The 24,849-nt window shown below is 38.7% G+C and overlaps 1 protein-coding gene across 3 annotated transcripts in view; it reads right to left on the bottom strand.

The window, feature by feature from the left end:
- Positions 1-3,872: 3,872 nt before the first annotated feature.
- UBE3A (ubiquitin protein ligase E3A) overlaps positions 3,873-24,849 on the bottom strand; it is a 39,444-nt gene continuing 18,467 nt past the window's right edge. For 2 of the 3 annotated variants that reach the window (XM_066620040.1, XM_066620039.1), the window contains 11 exons: positions 23,813-23,887; positions 22,540-22,584; positions 17,238-17,548; positions 14,462-15,714; positions 11,158-11,302; positions 10,192-10,397; positions 9,085-9,249; positions 7,823-7,978; positions 7,664-7,737; positions 6,524-6,667; positions 3,873-5,975 (listed from right to left, as the gene is read on the bottom strand). In XM_066620040.1, coding sequence (XP_066476137.1) covers positions 5,855-5,975; positions 6,524-6,667; positions 7,664-7,737; positions 7,823-7,978; positions 9,085-9,249; positions 10,192-10,397; positions 11,158-11,302; positions 14,462-15,714; positions 17,238-17,548; positions 22,540-22,584; positions 23,813-23,850 — 2,658 coding nt within the window. In that variant the 5' untranslated portion in view covers positions 23,851-23,887 and the 3' untranslated portion in view covers positions 3,873-5,854. The remainder of the gene's footprint in view (positions 5,976-6,523; positions 6,668-7,663; positions 7,738-7,822; positions 7,979-9,084; positions 9,250-10,191; positions 10,398-11,157; positions 11,303-14,461; positions 15,715-17,237; positions 17,549-22,539; positions 22,585-23,812; positions 23,888-24,849) is intronic. The other variant, XM_066620041.1, reaches the window with a different exon arrangement.

The following is a 24,849-nucleotide window of genomic DNA, read 5'->3' as shown; positions in this document are numbered from 1 at the left end:
TTGTTTTGCAATGCAAAAGAGGAGATCCTATTAAAGAAGCAGCTTCGGATCCTGGAGTCTATGAAGAAGCAGGTGGAAACCACTCTCACTCTTGATCAAAGGATTGTGTACAACCGATTCACCCTCAAGCTCCGACGGTCTGAATTGGCGCATGCCAAGCTGCTCGGAAATAAACATCTTGTCAAACAGCTCTCCCTGAGTCTCTTTCCAGATTTGCATACACAGGTGATGGATGGTAGCAAAGAGGCTGTGAGAAGTTTGTTACAGAATGAGGAAGCCACCAGGGCTGTTTCAGCTCCATGCAAAATCCAGAAGCCTCTGGCTCTTCCTGTTGTTGTTGCCCAGAAGCACAGTTGTGAAGTCTTGCAGGGGAAGAAAGCAGAGATGAAGGATGGGAAGAAACAACTTGAAGTCACTGAAGAAATACATGTGCAAATAAAGAATCCAAGGAGTGCCTTGGCTGATGAAAGGGTTTCCATTTCCAAAGGACAGATGGACTTCAGTAAACCTGTCAGTTTTCTGGAATACAAAAGGCCCTACACTACCAATTATCAGGAACGTGGCAGGCTGCCTGATGTGAATTATAGATCAGACCAGCAGGATCTGGTACTGAAGGCTACAGAGCCTAGTATTTCTTCTTGCCCCAAAGGATTTACAGATCAAGGACTAAAGGAAGACCGTCTGGAGCAAAAATGTAAGAGGAGCAGGAGAAAAAGAAGTCACAGGCCAAGACCCAGCACTAGGAATCTTTTCTTGGGATTGGACAATATGCCGTTGGGAATATGCCCAGGCACGAGCTGTCACATAGCCACAAACCAGAACAAGAGTTTTAATAGCCAAGTCAGGCTGTTTATCCAAAAGCTCACAGCTCTACAGCAGGAACAAGGCTATGCTTTGCCTGATTATTATTCTGAGCAAGTGCTGGAGAATTTAGGGAAAAGATGTCAGGTAAATAATGATTTTCTTGAGGAGACAGATGAGAAGTGCAAATGGAGCCCAGTAGGTCAAGAAACAAGCCACCGAAGCCTGACCATTAAAAAAGTGGTGTGGGACTTTACGAGAAACGAGAGCCCTTTGGAGATTCTGACATGGGAATATTACAATGAGATACTTACCAAAGAGAACCTGATGGAAAGAAACTGGCACAACAATAACCCTTCCCAAGCAGCTATAAAACAAAGTTCACGGAGTTTGGTTTCCAAGCTAGCCTAAAAGACAGAGCTGGGCTACATGTTAATACCATGGGAATTGGCTTGCAGACAGCAAGTTTCTCAGCTTCTGCAGTACTGTTAATTACAGAACTGACCACGAGTTGAGGCCAAGAGTTTCGCCCTTGGGGCTGCACATGGAACAGGGGAAAGGAAATCCTTCATAAGGTCACATGGACTTTACATGGTCCTCTGCTCACATGGCATGTTGTCCTGATACTGCAGAGAGTTGGGAAAAGATCTCAGAGGTGCCAACCCCACGGTAACAAATGCTGCCTTGCACATCCAGTCGGGAGTGGAAAGGTGGGATATGAACTACCCAAGTAAACAAAATGTTTAACTCAGTTCTAAGATCTGTGTATTGTGATATCCTGAAACTGGTTCTGCCAAGCTTAAGTGATTCTTTGTAATGATTGCACAATCTTGCACAAACATGCACCAAGCCTGTTCTGTGTAAAAGTGTTCTTAATGAATTTCACACTCTAGCTATTTGTTATAAATGACAATAAATCAATAGGTTTGAGTGCTGATATATCAACTCCCTTGCCTCTTGCTATGGTTTTAAAATGAGCTGCATGTGATATAAGTCTCATGACTAAGGGAGCTCTGGAAATCTGCATAACTGTCAAGGTGATACGTATAGTAAAAAAAATGGTACCTCATTCACTATCCAGACTACACACACAAAAGCTGTGTTGGTAGTTCCTGCTTACAACAACAGATCACATAGAGCCTCATCTGAATGGTGGTGGTGGGGAATTCAGCAATCAAGGGTAATCCATTTAATAGAATATTGTAAGTCAAGCTAACAAGAAGTTCCTAATTTTCCTTAAATTTCAATTGTTCATTTCTAGCAATAAACTAAATATTTTTAGGGAAAAGTACTCCAAAGTTGGCTGGGAAATGCAATCTTAGAAAGAAATTGAAAATGTTTCCGTTATTGGCTAGTATGACACAATCATTGTTCTGTTTCACCAACTGCCATTAAACAGCCCAGAACAGTTTCCAACCTGAGTTTTCATTCTCTCCTGCTATATTGACAACTCTGCTGCCCCAACGCAGCTCCTCACAGTTCAGACAGGCCATTCAAGGAGTAGGTTGCAGTTTTTAGGTGGGTGGAAAATGGAAGTCGTCTCTGTCCTGCTTTACTGAATCAGTGGGCTGTCACCTTACAGGCTATCAAGACTTGTCTTGACACATCTGACTTTCGAAGGCTACAGTCACAGCCCACTTCCACCTCCTAGCTTTGCTTCCATCTCCTTTGCACCCTATGTGTAGGTAGAATGAGACAGAAACCCCCACTTTCGTAACAGCAGCAGCAGGACAGTATTCTCCTGCTTCTTCACTTTAAAAGCTAAACTGGACTTTAAGGGGCTGCCTATGGAGAACAGAGGTATCTGTAAAGGCAGAAGAGACCGTGAAAACCCAGTCGTTTGAAGAACTGAACAATGATGGAACAAGTCCATCAAGGGGGGGGGGTTAGGGGCTTTTCAGTTTCCACTACTATCAAGTACATAGTCTAATTTGTGAGCATTGACTCCTTTCTCTATGCTGAAATACCTTATTGTAGTAGAATATGATGCTGTGTGTGTGTGTGAAACACAGCCGGAAACTGGCTCCTGTTAGTTTGTTACAGGCAAGCTTACAGATCTTTCAATGCCTGCTATAGGAATAAAATAACCTAAAGTCTCTACCATGAAGACCTATACCCCTTTTCTACTTCCTAGAGAAAGAAATGGAAAGAATTGGCAAGATCAAAGTACCTCCCTGGCTCCTTTTGCAAAAGTGAGCAACAATTATCTCAATAGTTGCAGGTTTACTTCCTTCTTTGGGATCAGCCTTTAAATAAGAAGTGATCTTTTTGTTTCTTGCAACACTATGTGAACAAAGGAAAACATACAAACAAAGCTAACTCAAGAATAGATTTTATATAACTAAGTTTAGACTATCCATTAAATGGTAATGTGTTTTAGTGTAGTGCAAGTTTCCACAGCTACAGGTTAGTTTATAAAAGAAAATATCAAATGCTTTTGCTCTGTTGGTATTGCGGGAATTACAAAACTCACTCCTTCTTGTACACAACTCTAGATTAAATGTGTGCTACTGCAACAGAATAGAATATTCTTTTAAAGGGAAACAAGGAAGTGTAGGTACTGGGACAGGTGGCCAGTGAGCTCAGTGAGGCAACTTTTAATGTGTAACTGCTGTGTGTAACTATTGCACTAACAGTATCATTTAGTGTTTTCTGGCACCTGTAGTATTTACACAGAGCAGTTACAAAGTTACAAGGCTGGGGTCACAAAACACTTGTTGAACCGACACTCCCCGTTTCTCTCATCAAAGAATACAGTACTAACTATTAACAGCTCGTAGCTGAGCTTTTATTCTAGAACAACACACAGTAAAGGGCTTATTACTGAAATACCAAGAAAACAAAATAATTTGGTGCATCATAAATCTTCAGTCATTGCTGAATGACATTGCTGAACAGTCCCAGCTTTAAGGAGATACACATTTTCCCTCAATGTCTGAAATATGAACTTAAACCTGCTTAAATTGGTTTTTCCTTGGAAACTGTCACACAACCCTAATTCTGACACTGGGTTAACAGGCCTGGGTTAACAAGGACATAACACCAAGAAAAAAGTGACTCACAGGGAAACCTTGAAGCATACCTCCTTTGATGTGTATGCTATTTTAACATAAAACAGATTTATACAATAACTGACTAGAAAGACATTTCAGTCACTTAGAGTGTAACCTTTTCAATCTCCTTTCTTAAAATTACAGGAGGTACACAAACATCACCGAAACTGTATACCAAACGTTGTTCCTGGTCTTTTATCAACGTGATTAGAAAAAATCATTGTTACTGCAAGAAACTCTTGAATGGTAAAGGCTGCTTTTCAATTTCAGATGAGATGATGGTTAAAGACAGTTTTATACCAATATTAAGACTCAACACGCAATGTAGTTTAAAAGCAAGTTTCTGAACAAATAATGCCAGGAATAATATCCAGGGTTAACTTATCAAACTAAGAAAATCACTTTTCCTCTTTTTCACTGGACCATAGTGGAAAACATCACTGGTTTATTTAATAGTATAGTTACATAACAGTTGCCTGCTTCTATTACTAAAAAGAATTTAATAAAATAATCCTGAAAGACATCTTTTCTCCCTCCACTGATTTTAAAATTTTGTCTTTTTAACTGAATACCAATTTAGCACAAATCAAGCTGATTTGCTGTGTAGTAGACTCAGGCATAGCAATCACCAAGGCACAAGCTCAGTTCTGCACATCAGTTGTCACTTGCAGTTAAGAAGAGGTATGCCAATTACATGGTCACAGTTCAAAATGTACAGTCCCTTTATTTTATATTGCAACAGCAGCAATCACCAGCGTGCAGGGACACAACCTGTAGAAAGGGAAGGGATCTTCTGATATGGTGTGCAGTTTTTACATTCCAAACCTATGGCATGTTATGTAATAGACAAAAGTGACCTTAGTATTTACTTTCGACACATACAATGAATTGTTGGGAGGATTACGTACAATGCAAACTTGTCTTGAAAATGTTATTTTTCCCCAATTGCTAGATGAGGGGAAAAAGGCATCCTTAGCTGCAGCACTGATTGTATGCCTTGATAAAGGAACAATTCATTAAAATAACTTGCAGGGAAATTGGATTGTCTATTTAAAATGTCAACATAATAGGCAATTAAAAATGTCATTTTAAGTGCACTTCACATGCTTTTGTTTTCTAGACGCAACGTTCTGTTTCCTTCCACAATACATTTCACTCTGTTCTAATGTGTTTGGCTGAAAATGCACTTTTCCCAGTAAACATTTTTTTTGAAAGAAAAAGCCCAACCCAACTATGTTTACTTTTACATATAGCGAGAAACCTTGCTAATTAAAAGCACAGTATGCTACAAGACAAGACATGGGAAAGAGACAACATATATAGTGAAATGAGATCTTTGTTTTTGTTTTTAATTGTTGTGCTGTGACTAAAGTAAAGTTCTCAAGGCTGAGGTTTAACATTCCAAAATCTCCCTTCCATCTTTATTGATTTGAAAGATTTTCCACAAATTTTCTTTGGGGGCTAGAACAGCAGTCATTGCATCACACCATTTTTTTTTATCTCCAAGACTTCAAGTTTCAAAAGCAAAACTGTTCAAAAAAGTACAGTTCCTGATTTTGATTTGATAACTGGGACAAAAATGTAGCACAGACTTAAAGGTTACACAATCTACAAATGATGGCAATATTTTCCTCGGGAGAGTACAGTTTGTTTTCTTGTAAATACTCAAAAAGGCTCAACTTCAAGCAGTAATAAACACAAGCAAAAGTGATTTAACCCTTTAAAATAAATATTCAGGAAAACCTCTCTGTACATACAAGTGAAAGAATATGTAACACTTTCACACTAAAAGAAAATAATTTGTTCATAGAAGCAGCTGAAATCTGCTGTTCCAGCCCAATGTCCCCAAGTGAAGAAGAGAGGCACAAACACAGGTGACTACTGTAGCTCACTATATCTTATGGCCTTTTGAGGGAGGGGGGATTATCGGTTTTATTTTTTGGACAGGGACACCATCACCACCAATCTCTTTATCCCTTTTGTTATTTTTATTTATTTTATTACAGCATGCCAAATCCTTTGGCGTATGTGATAGCCTTCAACAATCTCTCCTTAAGTTTTTCTTTGCTGGAGTACTCCGGAAGCAAAAGGACATTAAAGCATGTATGAGATGTAGGTAATCTATGGGAAAAACAGAACAAAAACAAAATTAAAGCAGCATGAGACAAAACATTCACCTTGAAAAATACCCTCTGTTCAGTAATCAGTATATTCTGATTAAAATAATCAGTCTGTTCTGATGACTTAGAGCAGTGCTTTTCAACTTTTTCACCTCACAGCACAGTGAAAAGGCACTAAAATTATCAAGGCACACCATCAGTTTTTGGACAGTTAACAAGGGACACCACACTGCTGGTGGGGCGCTCACATCCCCCAATCACCTGACTAATAAATGACTCTCCTCCAAACTCCCATGGTACACCTGTGGATTTGTGGCTCACCAATGTGCTACAGCACACTGGTGGAAAATTGCTGGCTTAGAGATTGGTATACCCAAGCATGAGATTTACCTTAGTTTTACTTCTCGGCATTTAATTTTACTGAATAACTTGAAACACACACCCCATCTGCCTACCCTTTAAACTGGTTCAAGCATGAGGTTAAACACATTCACCACTTGTAAATCTTTTACACACACACACACACACACACACAACAAAGAAGTTTACCTTTCTGTGTCAGGCCCATTCTTGGCTATAATCATTTTTAGTTTTCCAAGTCCTCCTACTGGTGCTCTGTCTGTGCCTGTTGTAAACTGGAGGAACAGTCTTTTTTGCTCATCTGTAAATGAATGGACTATTTCCCAAAATTCCCTGTTGAAATGAAATTAAACAGCATAAAGGTGTTGTACTAAGCTACAACAATCAAAGACTACCAGTCAACTAATACTTCATACTGTCTATACACATCCTAGATGAAGTTGAGCTTCTTACAATATTTTGAAGTAGCAAACATGACAATAGTGCATCACACCACAAAGCATTATATTCTGTCTCTCAAATTCCTCAATGCATAATACAGATGCCACAATCCAGCTAGGGGCTTATGGAAGCAGCTTGATGCTTCTACACATGTATTCCTAGCTGGACAAGGAACTCTGAGCACCGTTCAAAACACCTACAAGTTGTGACTCTGAAATCCTCATATCTAATATAATGTTAGAAGCAGAAGATTACAACCATAAGAGAAAATCTCTGGAGAACAAATCTCTCACTGTCATCCAGTTTACAGAGACTAACCTCAGGCTGGGCAATCTAGCAGCAGTAGCATTTCCCTTGCGTCCCCCCCCCCCACAGCCAACGAAAATAACAGAAGAGCTTCCCTCCCAACCTAATAAAGTAATATTTACTGTGATGTTTCTCATATTGATGTGATGTGTCATGTGATGTTTCTGTTTGTCTAGGGAGAGCAGCATTGCTTTTCCACACAGCCTATGTTATCCAATATGCTTGCAGCTGTTAAAGGGCGACCACTGATGCACTAGCATTAGGTACAATATTTGGGATGAGAGAGACTGCTTGGTTCCCCATTATTTCCGGCAAGCCCTATAGGGTCTCCCATAAACCAGGTTGCGTAACAACCACATTAGTCATATACAACAAAGCAGAAGTGGTTTCTACATATGAACTATGCTATTTCATGACTTAAAGGCCAATGTATGAGATTTTCTATTTTACATCTGGATATAAGAGAATAAAAGATATACAATAATCTCTGAAATCCTGATTTTTTTTCTCTCTTTTTAAAACTGCATCATCATTTGGCTACTCACATATTTTCACCCCTTTAGAAAAGTTAAAACTGCATACCTAATAATAAGAGAGTCTCTGGTATAGCCACCATCATACTCCGTAGTTTCTTCTAGGGCTTGAAAGTCTAGATTCTGTAAATACAAAACATTGCATCACCACCTGACACATTAGCAGGAGAAGCAATTTATCATGTTCTGCAGATTTAACCAGTCTTACCCTACTTCCACAAATAAGCAATTCAATCTCCTCAGGTCTAAATAAATATTTTAGGGGAGACTCGTTGGTCACCATGTGGAATCCTCTTCGAAAAGCCTTGAACTGTTTTTCCACTGATTTGTTGAGAATGTAGTCAGAATACAGATTGACAAATTCCTGTGCAACAAAAAGCAAACAATTGTAAGCTTGCGAAGCAATTTTCAATAAAAATATGCTTATGTAACTGAAAGGCAAAACTTTCTCCTCCACTGTATAATAATATACTGAATTTACTCTCTTGATTAAACAGTGCCCTCAAGGGGCACACTTCTTTATGAAATATTTGTTAATTTAAATAATTCAGGCTGATTATAATTTTGAAGAGTCACCAAAGCAACCCGCCTTTTCACTTCTTCCACAAATCAAACAGGTCACTAAACAAATGTTGAAATACAGCTGCTCTGACATCCCTTATTTCAAGAGAGCCACACTAGCCTCATACGGAGGTTGCGCTCTGGAGCAACACCCTGTAGCCTATGTTCTTTTTCCCCTAGCGACTGGTTGTGTGGAATATATATATATATACACAGGCATCCCCCGGTATCTGTGAGGGATACTTTCCTACAGAAAGCTTACAGTAAGCCAAGCAGCTTGCAGTCTAGAAGGGAAACTTCCTGCACAAAGCAGGAAGTTAACACTCACTCTTAATCTCCCTTCTAGCTGCAGGCTACTAGATTGCTTGCCTTTCTACTTATAGTATTTGTTCAACACATCTTACTTATCATTTTGTGAGAATGTAATGAAGCTGAACAAAGGTAATGGGATGCAGAGGGGTGGGGAACCATGGATTACCAGATCTGCAGATGGGGCGCTATTTTTTTAATACTTATATATAACCTCTCCACTTCCACCCCTGACTGTCAGTGCAGAGAAAGCAGATAATTCAACTTCAATTACTTTAAGCAAGTTTCTAACCTGTAAAAACTAATTTGGACTTTTGTAGTAATCCCTGCTGAAATCTCAGAGGGCAGAGGTATGATTAAGAGATTTCTAGTGGTGTGGGTGAGACTTCAGAGGACACAAAGAGCTCTTTTGCATAAATAACTCAATGTAGAATGAGTTATGATAACCTGTACAAATTATATTAGCATAATTTCCTTACGTGCTTAAGATGCATAATGTACGCAGGCTGTAAAATGTATAGCCCCGCTATGCTCTATCTGCAATTCTGCACTTTGCTTAAGTAATCATATCACAATTCAAAGTGTGCCCTATCAAATTACCTTTCTGTTTTCATTTGTAATGGGGATTTTATCTCCATTTTCCTTTAAATCATGCATCATTGGATTACCAAAGAGATCTGTATGAGATATCTGGAAGGTTATCATCATATCATCTTCCACACTTCCCTCATACTGCAACAAGTCTTTTAAGCTCTGATAGAGAACCTAAAATAAAAGAGGTAATAAAATCTTTAAAGTTCAGCAACAATGTGATAATCACATAACATGCACAAATGACCAGAGGTAAAACTCAATGTTATACATGCCAACATGTGAAAACAATCTTCTAGTAAAAAAAGAAAATATTTTTTCTTTTTAAATGAAAAACAGCTATGAGAGACTGAACTTGATCAGGAATAGGTTTTATCCTCTCTCATCAAGATGTTTCTATGTACAAGAGAATTGTAAATTATTCCTAAAAAACATTTGAGGAGGTATATGTTTTTCCTACATTTTTGGAAAATTTTCATTGAGAACATCACTGGCATATTCTTTCACAACCACATTATTGCTTTTTAATAAAGTTAACTTGGATTCTTTTTCTATCTTCTCCTATAAATCTCAACCATAAATATAGTTTAGGATCACCTATACAAGCTTGAACTAGATTGTTTAGCTAAGACATAAATAAGTTAAGTGATGCTGTCCGTCTTATTCTCCAGTACTGACAAAACAAGAGATGTTAAAGCTTTTGGAAGATATTTGTGCAGTGCAAAGCTATCTCCTTCAGTACTGTCTGCATTCTGCAGTATTCACCTAATACAAATGTAGCTAAATACATGGTGACAAAATTTCTATATTGATGCAGCGTAATGGACAGTGTGAGCTGCAATGCTCTAGCAGTTCAAAGCTTCTACCAGTTCAAATCATGCCTCAGCCACCACCTTATCAGGCAAGCAACTTTCCTTTCAATCTCAGTTCCCACCATGCTGTTTGGGGATAAGATGGCTGATCTTCCTTCCTCAAGGGCTGAGAGCGTGTTAGACAATTTGAACACTCAGAAAGTGCTATGTAAAGCTTAAGTAGTATCAGTTGCCAACAGGTGTCAAACCAAAATAGGGCACAGACTTGAAACTGCAGGAAAACTGCAAAATATATTGAACTTACAGGGTGCGAGTCTGCCAGATCACGGAAAGTTCCTTTTTTACCCATCAGTTTTCTGTAGACAACCATTGGAAAATGAACATCCAGAATACAATTATTGTAAATGGCAAGACCCAGCACAATTCCAATCAGTGTAAACTGTCCCTCAGTTTCAAAAGAGGATGGGTTAAACCAAAACAATTTTGTAGATTCATCGTAAGTGAACATACCTATAAAGATAGGATTTTAAAGGATTATATACTGAAAACCACAAAACAACATAACATGTTTTCTAATTTTGAAGGTGTCCATTTAAAAATCCAGCTTTATTCATTTTTTTTAAACATTCAGCAGCTCCACCTGCATCTCATTCAAAGACCACATTTATAGTCACCAACTTTCCCTTCAAAACACTTTAAATCAATAGGGTTCCAAGGTGATAGTGATCTCCCTAACTGACAAGCGTCAACTATGAAGATAAAATGGAGCTACTGCACACCTTAAAGTCGACCTACATGTTCAGAAAAATCACCTAGTACAACTGTTCTGCCACTTCAGAAAGCATATTGAAAGGAAGTGCATGGGATAATTGTATATTTGAATATTCCTTCCATGTAAGAACTATCTGCACAAGGAAAACTATCATTTCCAGTAGAAAGCTGGGTGAGACTTGTTTTTATGTGCAATTTCCATTGCCATGTCAAAACAGACAGTATTGTGGCATGTTGCTGAATTGTCACCATGGCTGAGGAGGGAACACACTGAAAAAGAGACTACAGTGAAGGCAACAAAGGAAGCAGACTTCCTCAGGTATTAAAATGAGTAGTTTCAATCTTGCTTGACAGCTGTAGTATCAGATAAATTTGGGACCAAGGAAGCTGGCGATTCTCAGGATTCCATTAACTGACAGAAAGTGAAGGAAAAAGGAGCTAAAATTGACAAGGAGAGTAACAAGCCATCTGCACAGTTCATAAAAAGTTAAGTACGTACCAATATCTGGGTTGAAGATTTCTTCCACAACTAGCTGAAAAAACTCTTTGGAAACACCTCCTTCATCAACCCCTTGCTCTCCTTCAAATTCCACATACAACTGCTTTTTCAAATCAGCCGGATTTTCCATGGCAATCATTTCTAACTAATGAATGTGAAACAAAATATTCCTTTAGTACATCTGCTTTCCAATCCATACATTTGATATATTAGGTAATTTATCTTTTTAAAAACACAGATGCAAAAATAGAACAGTTTGATTCAACTGATGGGGGGAGGGAACAGCCACAGTACATATGGGTCTATAAGAGCTACAGTGTTGACTTCCTATAACTCCCTACAGCAGGGTCTTCCAAACCGTGGCCCGGAGGTTGGATCTGGGGTTTGGACTGCCCTGTGAGCAGACTTTACCATTCTGCTGCATCACCGCATGACTTTCTCAACTGAGAGACAGGGACGCTCTGGGCAGTTACATCTCCCCAGATGTTCTGTCAGGCAGCCTTCTGGGATGCCGGGCAACAAACACAACTGCCCAGAGCATCCCAGTCCCCTGATCGCGGAAAAAATAATGCAGCAACGCAATAGAACAGAAAGGTCCGGCCTGAATGGGGACCAATTTTTTGTAACACAGCAGACTCGAGTTTGGCAACTGCTTCCCTACAGTCATATCTTTAAAAAAAAAATCTCCTTCACATTTTTACAAGACACAGGAGTTGCGGTTTGAATGCAAAGATGGGCATCAACATACCCAAAGGCTTAGGCACACCCAGTGAAATCTTGGATTTCTTCCTGTTGAGTGACAGATCCCCATGCCGTATAATGAGCTGCTTTTCAAAATTTTCCTTGGAGTTTGAAAAGCAATTTGTGATATAGCAAATCACTCAAAAAGAAGAAATCAAAGATCTCACCAGGCCTGCTGAAGCACAATACATCAGAAATAAGCAACTTCCAAGATCTACACATCATAAAATTTCAAGTGTTCAACCACAAAGATAGTCAATCAGTACCCTGAATTTCAGGGTATACACCATGCCATACACACAACTGACATTTGTTATTCAGCCTTTCACAGAAGACATTTTAAAATACCTATTCACATGCAATAAAAATGGGTTCTTAAATTCAAACTAATATTCTTAACACTTCTATATTATTCACAAACTTGGGAAAGTATCTATGGTTTTTTTTTCATGTTTTTCACTTTTTCACATTCCTGGAGAACATGACATTTATAAGCAACATAAAAACTGAACCAAATTTTTTCTTTTATATTACAGAAAGGTACCCCAGTGAATTCAGCCACTTAGAACCAAGTTATTAAATCACAGCCCAAGTACATGATAGGAACAATTAAATATGATGAGGTGATAAAGCATAAGAAGTTGCTTAACAAGAAGTGGTCATTTTTACTGAAGCAAGGCATGTAAGAATTGATTTATTGAGTGCAGCTGTATGCAAACCAAGCAATTAGGCAAACTTCCAACACACAATATAATCTGCATGCTTTAAGCGAACTACTCCATGCTATATTTTACTGACCATTTAAGTTATCAAACTTTGAGCAAGATTATTTCTTAAACCATTTCTGCTCAGCCCACAGGTGTACACATTTGATCCCTGTTGTACAGGTGCAATGTTGGGCAGAAACGGCTTAATATAGCCACAAGATAACTGGGTTGTAAAATGCAAGAGTTACTCCTTAGGCATACATGAAATACAATTTACAAAACAAAGTAAGGCTTGAGTCAGACCAGTTGAACGGACCAAAGTGCCAAAGAAGGGCACTGTGTCAGCATTTGGAGCAATAAAGCAGTTGCATAATAATAGAAAAAGTTAATTATTTAAGGACGCATGTTTAATGTAGAAAGTTGCACAAGATATGCTTGATATTCATATGGAAGAATGCACTCACTCATGGTGCAAATTACAAGCAGCACGTGCAGTGGAAAAGTCTCTATTCAACATCCAGGTCAGAAAGGAAAGTTTTACTTTCAGAATCGGAACTCTGAAATAAATTGAACTTCATGGCTGAGCCATGAAGGAATTAAATACTGAAAGAAGTCAGACATCTAGAATACTACAAAACAGAACTGAGGTACTGGCACTAATTTTCATAGATTTTATTCTACAGAACTACAAAACACACTGAAGGCGGGTCAAGTAGCTTGCTAGTAGGGGCATATGGAGGGGGGGGCTAAGGAAATATTTCCATTAATTAAAAATATCAAATAAGTTCTGGGCTCCAGTTCATACATGGGGAAAATTACTGTCCAAAAGTAGACTACCTCAGAGGAACTGGTCTTAGACATTGAAAAGACATTGGCTTCTGAAAACTTTACACCCTCATCAGTTTGTATTCAACCGACAATATCAACAAATTCTCCTGCCCATCCTGAATATTAAGAGTCTCCAATTTACCACTTGATCACATTTAACAAACTTAAGTCAGTGAAGAGTTATAATCTCCAATAATAAATTGATAAATGATAAAGAAAAACTTGGTCTAAGTTGCTTAGGGGCCCAATTCTATCCAAATTTCCAATGCAGCTGCAATGCAGCCCCAAGATAAAAGGAAAAAATGTTCCCTTACCTTGAAGAAATGTGCATCCCATGGCAGGATGCTGCACATGCCCTGAGAACACACTGGCACAGCTGCATCAGCACTGGAAAGTTAGATAGGATTGGGCCCTAACTTAGTTATGGACCAGTTTAAATACTCAGCGCTGATTGCCATAATTAGAAGACATAGTTAAAGCTAATGATAATCATGTTTACACATTAGACACTACAGGTGGTGTCTCCTTATCTGTGGACAATCCATTTCTGGACTCATTCCCTTTTATATGAAAAATCTAAAGATTTTTTTTTCACTTGACTCAATATGCAATTTAATACTTCCATCAAAAGATTTTGTTTTTGCCTAGTGAAAAAAATCTCAGATGTTTTTTTGAAAGGTCACCTTTGGACAAAAGTCAAAATATTATGGGAACATTTGTAGAGAGAATAAAATTCTTAGTGAACTGCTTAGGCTTTCTCAGAAGAAAAGCTGTATATAAATGTTTTAAACAGGTCTGAATACATCATTCACAGGCATAATTACAGTAACTATATACAGTATTTATCAATGTATATATCTAAACCTGAACATATTGCAGCCGAGACTCAAAGCAGCATTAATCTTCATTAGTGCTTACAATAACTATCAGATACATATAATTCTAAACAAAACAAGGCCACTACCATATTGGCATCTTGCTAGTTTGTTTTCAGCAATGGGTAGTTACATTCACAAAGTGTCACTTACCCGGACAAGCGCATCATCTATGATGTGATCACGTCTCACTTTGAGTCGCAAGTATGGATTTAACTGCTGTCCTTGAACTAAACTGTAAAGTACAGTAATGCGTCGTTCGCTGTACATACGGATTCTGTTGTCGTAATACAATCCCAGGTTCTTGGTTACAGCATTCAATATAAAGGGACAAGTCATAAAGGAAAATTTGTTTTCTGTTTCTACCTTGAAGAAAGTGTAATCTTTGTCCATTTCTAGAACATCATTCAGTGGTTCATTAATAAACTCTTCAAAGGGGATAAGTGGTTTTCGACAATCTATTGTTTTTACACCAAGTTCAGTTTCCAGTGGGTCTACTCGAGGCCCTTTTTTATTTCTTCTTTCCTCACCCAGTAATTCTTGAAGAGTAAACTCACTGGATTCTGGGATGGGCTCTTCATCCTCCTCTTCATTGTGATCTGTGTCCACATCTCCTCCTACGACATTTGCATAGTAAACCATTTTCAAGCACTTGGAAGCAGCAACAATGGCATCATCATCATTTACTAAGTTACGACTGTTGAATTCGTTGCTTATGACTTTGTAGGTTATAAGCTGCTGAAACGTTTCCATCATTCGTCGAATCTGGTCTGCACTGTATTTCGACCACAATCTCACCAGTTTTGCTTGAGCTGCAAGGGGTAGCTTACTCATTGCTTTGCAAAATAACGGCAGAGCCATTTCCAGGTACTCAGGACTATGAAGATTACCATTCTCCATAACAATAATAAACAGGTTGAGATAGTTAGGATCTCGAGAGTACACATTATGGTAAGTCAAGTCACATTCCACATTGGGTGACAAGTATACAAGTGCATTTAAAAAGGCAGTTTCTATTTTTTCATTAGAAAGTAATCTATTGTAGACCCGTCTGACAGCATCAATGTCTACAGAAACTTCATCTGGGCCTAATTTTTGTAGGTTGTTATCTCCCTGTGCGGAATCACCTATTCTTGATGACGATGATGACGGTGCAACTAAATCTTCTTCCATGGCAGAAGAACAAGCAGCTTTTTCCTTTTCATCTTCATCCTTATCTTCATCTTTTCCTTGAAGAGACTTCAATTCTTCTTTAGTATGGTGCTTAGCTTTTCGAAAACTCTGTACCAATGCCTCAGCACTAGAAAACACTCTCCCGATGACACGGATTAAAGGAGAATAGTCCTCTTTTTCTCTACATAGTTCAAGAATTTCATATATCTTTTCCTCCGTTAAGAAAGTCACATCTAGAAATTTAAACACAAACTAAATAAAATTGTCTTGAAGTTAGGTTACATAATCTACTTACAAGATGACGTTATGACAACCCACTAATTGCCAGCTTTAGTTGGCAAACAACTTTTGTACTTCATTACAGAAGCTAGATGCATGGATTCAAGAGAGCACAGTGTGCAAGAAGAAGCAGTCAGAACTCAGATTCCCCATCTAGAGAGGCAGAGTAGAATGCTATACTGCTGTCCATCGGCTTCCTGTCTGTTTCTCTAATTTGGTCAAAGACAGCAAGAGACTGCAGAGGTATATGACACAATACAGTGGCTCCATGATTAGCTGCTAGGTTGAACTCTAGCACTCAAATACCAATTTTGGTGGTATATAACTTTCTTTTACTGCAAAAAGAGCAGTTTTAGCAGTCATCTAACATTTCCTCTACTTGGGAAAACACAGTGAAGTATTGTGGCTATGCATCTGCCTTCTTATTCTTTTGTCAGAAAACAGAAAGTACTCACACATATTAGAAGGGCTGTGCCTGGAAACTTGTGGGCAGTTTTTATCTGCTACAGTTGAACAAGGATGTTCCACGTGACAAAGTTGTGTTTGTCAGGGATCAATCGCTATAACAGAACCTGTTTAACATCACTACACAAAATGACAAAATCATGAACCCCAGTCTGCTAGAATTCTAATTTCCAATTTTACATGAAGGAGCAAATATCTGATTTTGATTGGTTAGTGGTGGCCTTGGAAGAAAAAAAAAATGTCCAGTCCTACCTGCTAAGTGACACAAGAATACACAGGCAGCAAGATTTGGTTTATGTTGCACTGCAAAATATAACCATGACTCCCAACATGCAATTTCTACTTCCAATGTAACAGGTATGTAAGATTGAAACTATAGCAGTTGTACTGTTAGAAGTTACAGTAATACCTCCTGCAACACTATTTCGTTATAGCACTCTTTGTCTGGAGTAAAATTTTTACAGTATCACAAAAATGAAAGAGGTTAAAAACCATCAGACCATTCAAAAGTTTGGTACAGAAAAGTACATGATGTCAGCACTGCACTGTCAGCCAATGGAAGCGGCATTTTTTGTCAAGCATTGTGCCAATCTGAGCAGTGTTTTCTGGCTAGCTTAGCCAATTGCATGCTACCAGGAAATGCTTGGGAAACAACAGGCAAGACCACCTACCATAGGGGCCTTCTTCAACAAGAAGCCTGTAGTTCCTTAAGGATGTCACAACCTGGTTAATCTTCTTGGGTGTAGCTGTTCCCATTGACATTCACCAAGGCATGTAGGAGAACTAACAGCAGTGGGGTCCAATTACATGGCAGGCTCTGATCTAATGCAGTGCTGAGAACAGTACTGTGAACACATTCACATTAGAACAATGTCATCGTGCTGTTTCACACAGACCTCTGTTTTCAAGGAACCCACAGTGTTATAGAGGAGATGATACTGTAAATACAGAATGAACTCCAGGAGGTTGTAAACAATAATGCACTCTTACCGGACGTCCAGGAATGACTTACCTTTAAAATCATCTCTGGGGCCTTGCATTTCCTTCTTGTTCATTTTTCTGTCAGTGCAGGAGTTGTTATGGGCACCTTTGGAATTGTTTTCTAGGTAAGCCGAGCTTGTTCCTTTCTTGGAGGGATGAGGATCACAGAGTTTTGCATTAATCTTATAAAGCTCGAGGGCTTTAATGGCTGCTGCATTGTTATCCATACGGAGAAAAGTTGGACAGGAAGCACAAAATTCATTCGTGCAGGCTTCATTTCCACAGCCCTCAGTTAACTGGTGGTAGTAGCGTTCTATTAGATGCTTTGCAGCTGCTCGCTTCCTGTACCAAACATTCAAACAGTGGGCACAAGGATTAGTATGGCTTTCATATTCTAAGCTCATTCAGATGATCAGTAAAGCACAGATTAGTGAGGTTCTGATGCAGTCTCTTTCAATTTAAGAGATATTACACATCAGGAGACCCTGAAATGTAAGATGCATGTGTTAAAACTATTTGATATACAATTAAAGTGGCCTGCCAATTGTTTGTGAGCAGAGTAAGAAATAAGAAATCTCAAAGCCCAAGTTAAGCACTTCAATCTTCCCCTACTTTTTCCACTAGGAGGCAGCAGAAAAGATTGGAGCAACAGAACTTTAAACATTGCTGAAAACATTGGCCATGGCCCATTATAACTTATTTGAATATAAGACATTCAGTAAAACTGAGGTTTCCATCTAATACACACTTTCTTGGTAGTACATTTTTCACTACTGAACTACTTAGGACTTACTTCTGAGTAAGCATTACAGGACTGCACTGTAAGTACACTATGCTGTTACTCTAAACTTATTAAAGTTCTGACCTTGCAGGATACACATAACAGATGCATTAAAAATATGGCAAGCTCTTGCAAGACAGCATATGAATAAGTCATGAAATGGTTTAAAATTCATTTACCTCAACTACAAGGGAAGGTAACAGAAGTATGTCAGTTTGAACTAGAATTCTGTGCTGTCATACTGTACACTTTAACACACTAAGGCCCAATCCTATATCCAACTTTCCAGCTGCAATGCAGCACCAAGGTAAGGGAACACATGTTCCTTTACCTTGAGCAGGCCATTGTGACTGCCCCCCTACCTCAGGATGCAGCGCACACCCTGTTGGCATTAGCCCTGGAAAACTGGATAGATTTGGGGCCCAAATTGTATGAAAATATTTTCTAGCACTGTATTCTAAAAGACTGTCAATTGATTAATTGATCCAATGTTCAGCTCAATTGAGAGCTAAAGGTTTGATAACACAGGTAATAGGGCTCCTTTTATATTGGACAACCCCATCTATATGTAAATGGAGCAAATCCATCTTTATGAAAACTTGTCTACTGCTATTACTTCTAGTTTGGCCACATAGATCTTGAATTTGGGGCTCATAGATCTAGTTTCTTAATTTTTTTGGATCCTGACTATTGTCTGGTGGATTAAGCATATGAAACTCTACAACATTTTGGCATGAAATGTGAACATGGCATCCACAAACTGAGGAAAAGTTAACACCACTGTACTAATTCAGGGCCCAATCCTATTGAATGTTCCAGGGCCGGTGCAGCCACAGTGCAGCCCCAAGGTAAGGGAACAAATGTTCCCATACCTTAAGGAGGTCTCTGTGACTGCTGCTCCACCACAAGATGCAGTGCATACCCCACTGACACAGCTGCACTGGCACTGGAACATTCAGTAAGATTGGGCAGTCAGTCACCAACAAGGAGAAATTTTTTTTTTTAAACACTAAAGTTTTACATTTCAATGTAAGTTGCACAGACCCTTTGGGTTGGGGTGACAATATATTGAATAAATGGCATCAGTAGTCTTGATCAAGGGTGTCAAACATAAGGCCCGGGGGCTGGATGCCGCCTGTGAAAGTTCTTTATTTGACTCTTGGGCTCTCCCAGCATCACCATCAGCTACTTTTAGCTGCTGAGCTCAGTTGTCAATGCTGACAGGGTGGCCTGCATAATAACTGAGGTCTCTCATATCTTGAAGATATGGTCAAAATTTGCATATTTTCTCTTCTGTCATTTGCAGTTGATGAGTTCATAAGTGAAAAAATGTTACTTGCTTAATGATATCACTTCCTGGTTAATGACGTCAATTCCGTCCCTCAGTAGGCATCATGAATGCTATTTTGGCCCACTAGATGAAATGTGTTTCACATCCCTGGTCTTGATTATGTCAATCTGTATCAATATTGGTTGAGATCTACTTATGGTTCACTGAATCCAAACAATTGTTACTCTTACTCTTATTAACAGTATTTATATCCTGCTTTTCAACAAAAAGGTTTAGAAGGGGTTTACTGAAAAATCAAATAGCTAGGGCAGAAGGTCTGGTCTAGAGGGCAGATCCATCGTTAAGCCTGAAGACAACTTCTGAAGGTCGCCAGTTCAAGAACACTGGAAGCTTCTGTGTGAGACAAAACTTCAGAGCTGACAAGCTGAGCTGCTATCTTGAGTGGGAGACAAGAAGTTGGTTGCAGCTGTTTCTCCGCATGGGAGGCAACACGGCCAGAATGAAGACCAGAGAGAAAAAGTTCTACCTGGAAAGTAGTGTGTGTTCTTGAAAGACAGAACTTCTTTGTTTATTGTAAAAATCCTCTTGGGGTTTAGAGAAAGCCTGCCCATGTAAATCACCTTGAATAAAGTCAAAGGAGCAATCCAGCAGCCAGAAAGGCGGTATATAAATACCAGCATTATTATTATTAAATGGCTCCCTTTCCCATAAGGTCTCACAATCTAAAAATCTGTAAAAGAACACCAGCGAAAAGCCACTAGAAAATAGCTTGTGCTGGAATGAAGAGGGACAGTTACTCTCCCCTGCTAAATATAAGAGACTCACCACTTCTGCTTTCCTTGGCTGCTGGTTATCAGCTTTCTGTTAATTCTTGTTTTATTGTAACAGACTGTCGTATTATTTATTATTTAAAATCAAGTAGTTGGGTTGCATCCAAGTTTGTTCATAGAGGGAGCTTTCCTACATGGAAGGATCCCTTCTGTGAGCAGAACTCTCATTCAATAAGCAAGAAGCTCCTTCCGTTCACTGAATTTTTCCCATATGGGGAAGCCTTAGTTCTTAAATGATTTAATATTTCAAAAAATGATTATACATTACATAGTGGAAGCACCACTTTTGGAAGAGACCAAAAGGGAAAAACACACATTAGTTGTCTAGGTTTAGGCAATGATAAAGGCATGCAATAGCAATATAATATATGTAGATTAGAATTATGGGTAATGGCAGATTTAATTCCTTAGATATGTAGTTCTAGGCTCAATGAGTTGAAAATGTGCTTTTGAAAAGTGAAAAAATAATGCACAATTTAAGAATCATTGTACTCTAAAACAGTGTTAGACAAATTTAGGGGATGCAATCATTATGTGTTTAGTCACTAACTGTTCATGTCAAACCTTTAGTAGTTTAAAGCTAAAACGGAAGACAAAGTAATTGACATGGAGGGAAGATGTCTAAAATGCCAAATACTTTGACTCATTTTCTTCTCCTCTTTTACTACTCAATCAGGTTACAAACCAACAACATTAGTTGTTAAATTATTGCCACCTTATCAAATCCATTATAGCTGGAAGTTTTAATTATTTTCTTCACTTCAGTATTCTCTAGAACAGGAGTCTCCAAACTTTTTGGCCAGAGGGTTGTATGAAATATCTGGCGCAGTGGTGAGGGCCGAAAAAATTTTTACATATAAAATTTAAATAAATAAGAGATGGAACTTAGATGAATGAATGAGTGGGTTCATTCACTCAGCCTCTCCAGTCCTCAGAACACCCTCCAGATGCAATCATAGCACAGCTCTGGTCATGTTCAGACGAGTGGGCCAGTGGCTTTCAGGGGACAAAAGGCTGGCTGCGGGTTGGATAGAGGCTCGCTGCAGGCCGCATCTGGCCCTCGGGCTGGGGTCTGGAGACCCCTGCTCTAGAATGATTTAGACTTTAAAAGATGGAACTACCATAACAAAGCTGTAGCTTCAAAAACAAGATGCCATTCAAGTTACAATACTAAATGTAGAAAACACGAGTGCAATGAAGCAAATTACAGTTGTCTCTTGGTATTCATGGGGCATTGGTTCCAGGACACCCAACCCCCACAGATTCCAAAATACATGGAAGCTCAAGTCCCTCATGTAAAAAGGCAGATTATTTGCATAACTCCAATTGCTCCAATTAAAGCATTTTCACAAGTCATGGTTAAACATTCTATCATCCCGCCTACGACTCTGCAATGAAACTGGCTCTTCTCACCAAAAAGGATGAACTCTAGAAGACAAGCCATTCCTGGGGCATGTTGTAAAGAAACTCCACTACCCAGTTCCAGCCAAGAGCTCTTCAATGTTGTGAGGGGCCCAAGAGGGAGTCTCCAAGGGAGACTCTCACAGTGCTGCAGCTGGCCAAGGTCACAGAGAAAGATGGGCTCTAAAGATAAAGGTGCCATTGGCTGCAATGGGCAAGAGGAGCAACCTCCTGGCCTGCCAGCCCCTCCTTACTTGTTGAAGATGACATTAAGCTCCAGCTGGGTAAGTGCACAGAATCCACAATGGATTCACAATCCATTCAGAATCTATTCAGAATTTCCACAATGGAAATTCCCCCTCCCCAATATTTTCAATCCACGGTTGGTTAATCTGTGGATGCAGAACCCGCAGATATTGAAGGCTGACTACTCTTGCAGTTCTTCCACTAATGATCTAATATTTTCTGTATCACTAAAAAACTGGATATAGCTTAATTCTACTTGTTTATAGACTGGTACCATGGTTATGATCCACAGTAGTTATTTAAGATACCTATAAGGAATGCACACACAGCCGGAGATGTGACATTTCACTGGCATAGTTTCCTCTGCCAAAGCAGTAAGCTGCAGTTCAGCTTTAGAAACAGCCTGGCTTTGTGACTGAAATAATTGCAACAGTGAAAGTGTGAAAGGGATCAACAGTAGCAAGAACACTTCCTTTTACATGTATCAACTGCTAACTTGATAGTGAGTTAAATTGCACTGACTGTTTTTCAAGTCATTATTCAGGGCAGAAGATTTTTTTTTCCCCAAAGTTAAATTTTTAAAATCCAAGATTTTATTTCAAATTGGGGCTCTTAAGGTTCCATTCTACCAAACTCAAGAAAGTGACCACTTCATAATTTCCCCCCAGTACATCTTAAAGGTAGCTGTTAAAGAACTGTAGTAATGCAATACTGACATTACATTACTTTTATTAAAACAAACAATATACAACATGCAATCTTTTGCGATACTAACTATACTTACATTCGGCTAGTTTCAATGTTTTCAGAGTGAGGTTCTCCTGGTGATCTGAAATGTTTAAATGAGAGATAATTTGGTATGTAGCCAACAGCAAAGTGTGTGGTGCTAATATAATTTTACAAGTTAGTCTCATAGATTTCAATGAAATTCAACTTCCAGATAATGTTTTTAGAACCAGAAAAGCACAGACAAAAAGTTTATCATCAAATTGCTTACAACAGTCCAGTTTAAAATATGCTCTTATGTGCCAAATAAACCTTGTGGGAAAAATGGCTTCCAGTAAGAACTTTGACTAAGATTAGAAATTAAATTTCAAAAGGTTTATTTTCGGGCCTTCTCAGTATTTTTGACAATTATGAAAACAAGGCTGGAAAAGAGAAAATGGAAAGCTGCTGTTGCCGGACAGAGCAGATGATAACAGGATCACTGGACACTCAACATTACTACAAAACCAAGTGATGACAATATTTGAGACAAAACATTTGGCAAGTTCAAGATGATTTTGCTTACAGCTGCTGTCGCGTCTTAGTATTTGCTGCACTTACCCTACAGACCAAATTCTTAAACTTGAGTCAGTGAGTAATAGCTTCAGCTGAGTGAATACTATATGCTTATATAGATAAGCAAACAATAACATTATACTAGTTATACAAACACTCTACAAACAATAACGTTATACTAGTATGTCAGGTAGACACTAAATAACAAGCATTTAGAAACAGTGTCACAAGTTCTGCAAAAGCGACAAAAACTGTTGCCTATCCAACTGCTTCTCTTTTGCCAGTGGATCCAAAAGGATGTTTTGGCAAAGGAAAAACTGTTCAACAGGTTCATTTACAGAACTGCTTTCAGCAACAGTTAATGAGCCAAACCCATTCCCGGGCTTAGTACAATCTTTTAAAACAAAACCTGCTGTGTAATGCCATACATATGTACAATAGCGAAAGAGCAGAGCTAGCTGCTTCTTCTACAAAGAGTGTGATTTTAAAAAATCTTCTAAGGAGTTTCCAATAGTTTTGAAGATAGTACAGATTTTGTACAGATTTATCACAACTGCATCACACAAATTCTAAATGTTTATAAATCTGTACGAGGGAAGCAAAGGACTACAGTTATAGGCAGCCACTTTTAAATGCTCAGAATTCTTACCAATCAAAAATAAAAGACACCTTTGAAGATTTCCTAATACTGTACAAATAATGTTCATATCTGGAAAACACTAAGGTGAGAAAAATCTGTTTTTTAATTAAATTTTTTAACCTTTCGAGAGACTGACCTTCTGTTCACATTGGGTGGGTTGTTCACATGTAACATTTTCAGTCCTCCAAACCGTGGATTGGAGAATCAGATTCTGAGAATGTGGGAAGAGAAGGAGAGTGCAATTACTTCCTGGTTCAAGCAATTATTGTTGTTTGTCATTGCATCTGAACTGTTTTGCACTTTCCAAATCAGAACTGGAAAGCAGCTTCTAAATTTTTTCTAACACTGGTTTGGGGGGCAAGCACAAACCATAGTTGCCAGTTCAGATGCAGTGAAAAATGACAATTTAATTGCCTGAACCAGGAAGTAACAGATGGAATGTGCATGCGAGGGAAAGAGAGAACACACAAGTACTTGGTTTGTTGTAGACCCTCCGACATGGCTTGGAAAACCCAAAACAGTACATGTGAACCAGCCCATCATGTTTTACCAGCAGTATTTCAGAATTTCATTCATTTCTGTTACAGGGAGGCCACAAGGACTGATAGTACACCAGGGCCTTGAGGGAGAAATAGACATACGTTTGTTTCATCTACTTGATTTCTTTTAGGCCATTTTTTTGTCACACTAGCCAAAATTACTTAAGTTTCAACCTCAACCCCACACACCTTGCTATCTTGGATTCCTCACATGAAATTTACAGAATCGGTATCTATTTTATTTCTACTGCTATTCCAGCCATCCTTCAGCAGATATTTCTTAATAACTGGTGCCTGCTGGAAAACAGTTTATGACAGCTGAAGTACTTGGGCAGGAATGTGAGGATCATGGTTAAGTCAAAAAAGGACAGGGAAATTTCTAGGATGTTTTAATTTAGTGAAGTTGCTCTTTTTCTGGAGAGTATGAACTTTTGTTATCCATTACAAACCCTGGGCAGGCAATAAAGCTATATAAAATAAATAATATTAAGTCCATAGCTCAGCCTGTCCGAATTCTATTCTGTGCACGTCATCACCTCTACTCTGTACTCAAAGCGTAACTGGAACCAGCTGGCAGTTCAGCAGGTCTTGTAATGTTCAGAGGTTTCAATTCTATTTCTTTAAAATTAGTGAA

Source organism: Tiliqua scincoides, chromosome 3, assembly GCF_035046505.1.
Source record: "Tiliqua scincoides isolate rTilSci1 chromosome 3, rTilSci1.hap2, whole genome shotgun sequence".
Taxonomy (NCBI): Eukaryota; Metazoa; Chordata; class Lepidosauria; order Squamata; family Scincidae; genus Tiliqua; species Tiliqua scincoides.
Note: the sequence above shows the minus strand (reverse complement) of the source record. Positions and strands in the feature narration are given on the sequence as shown.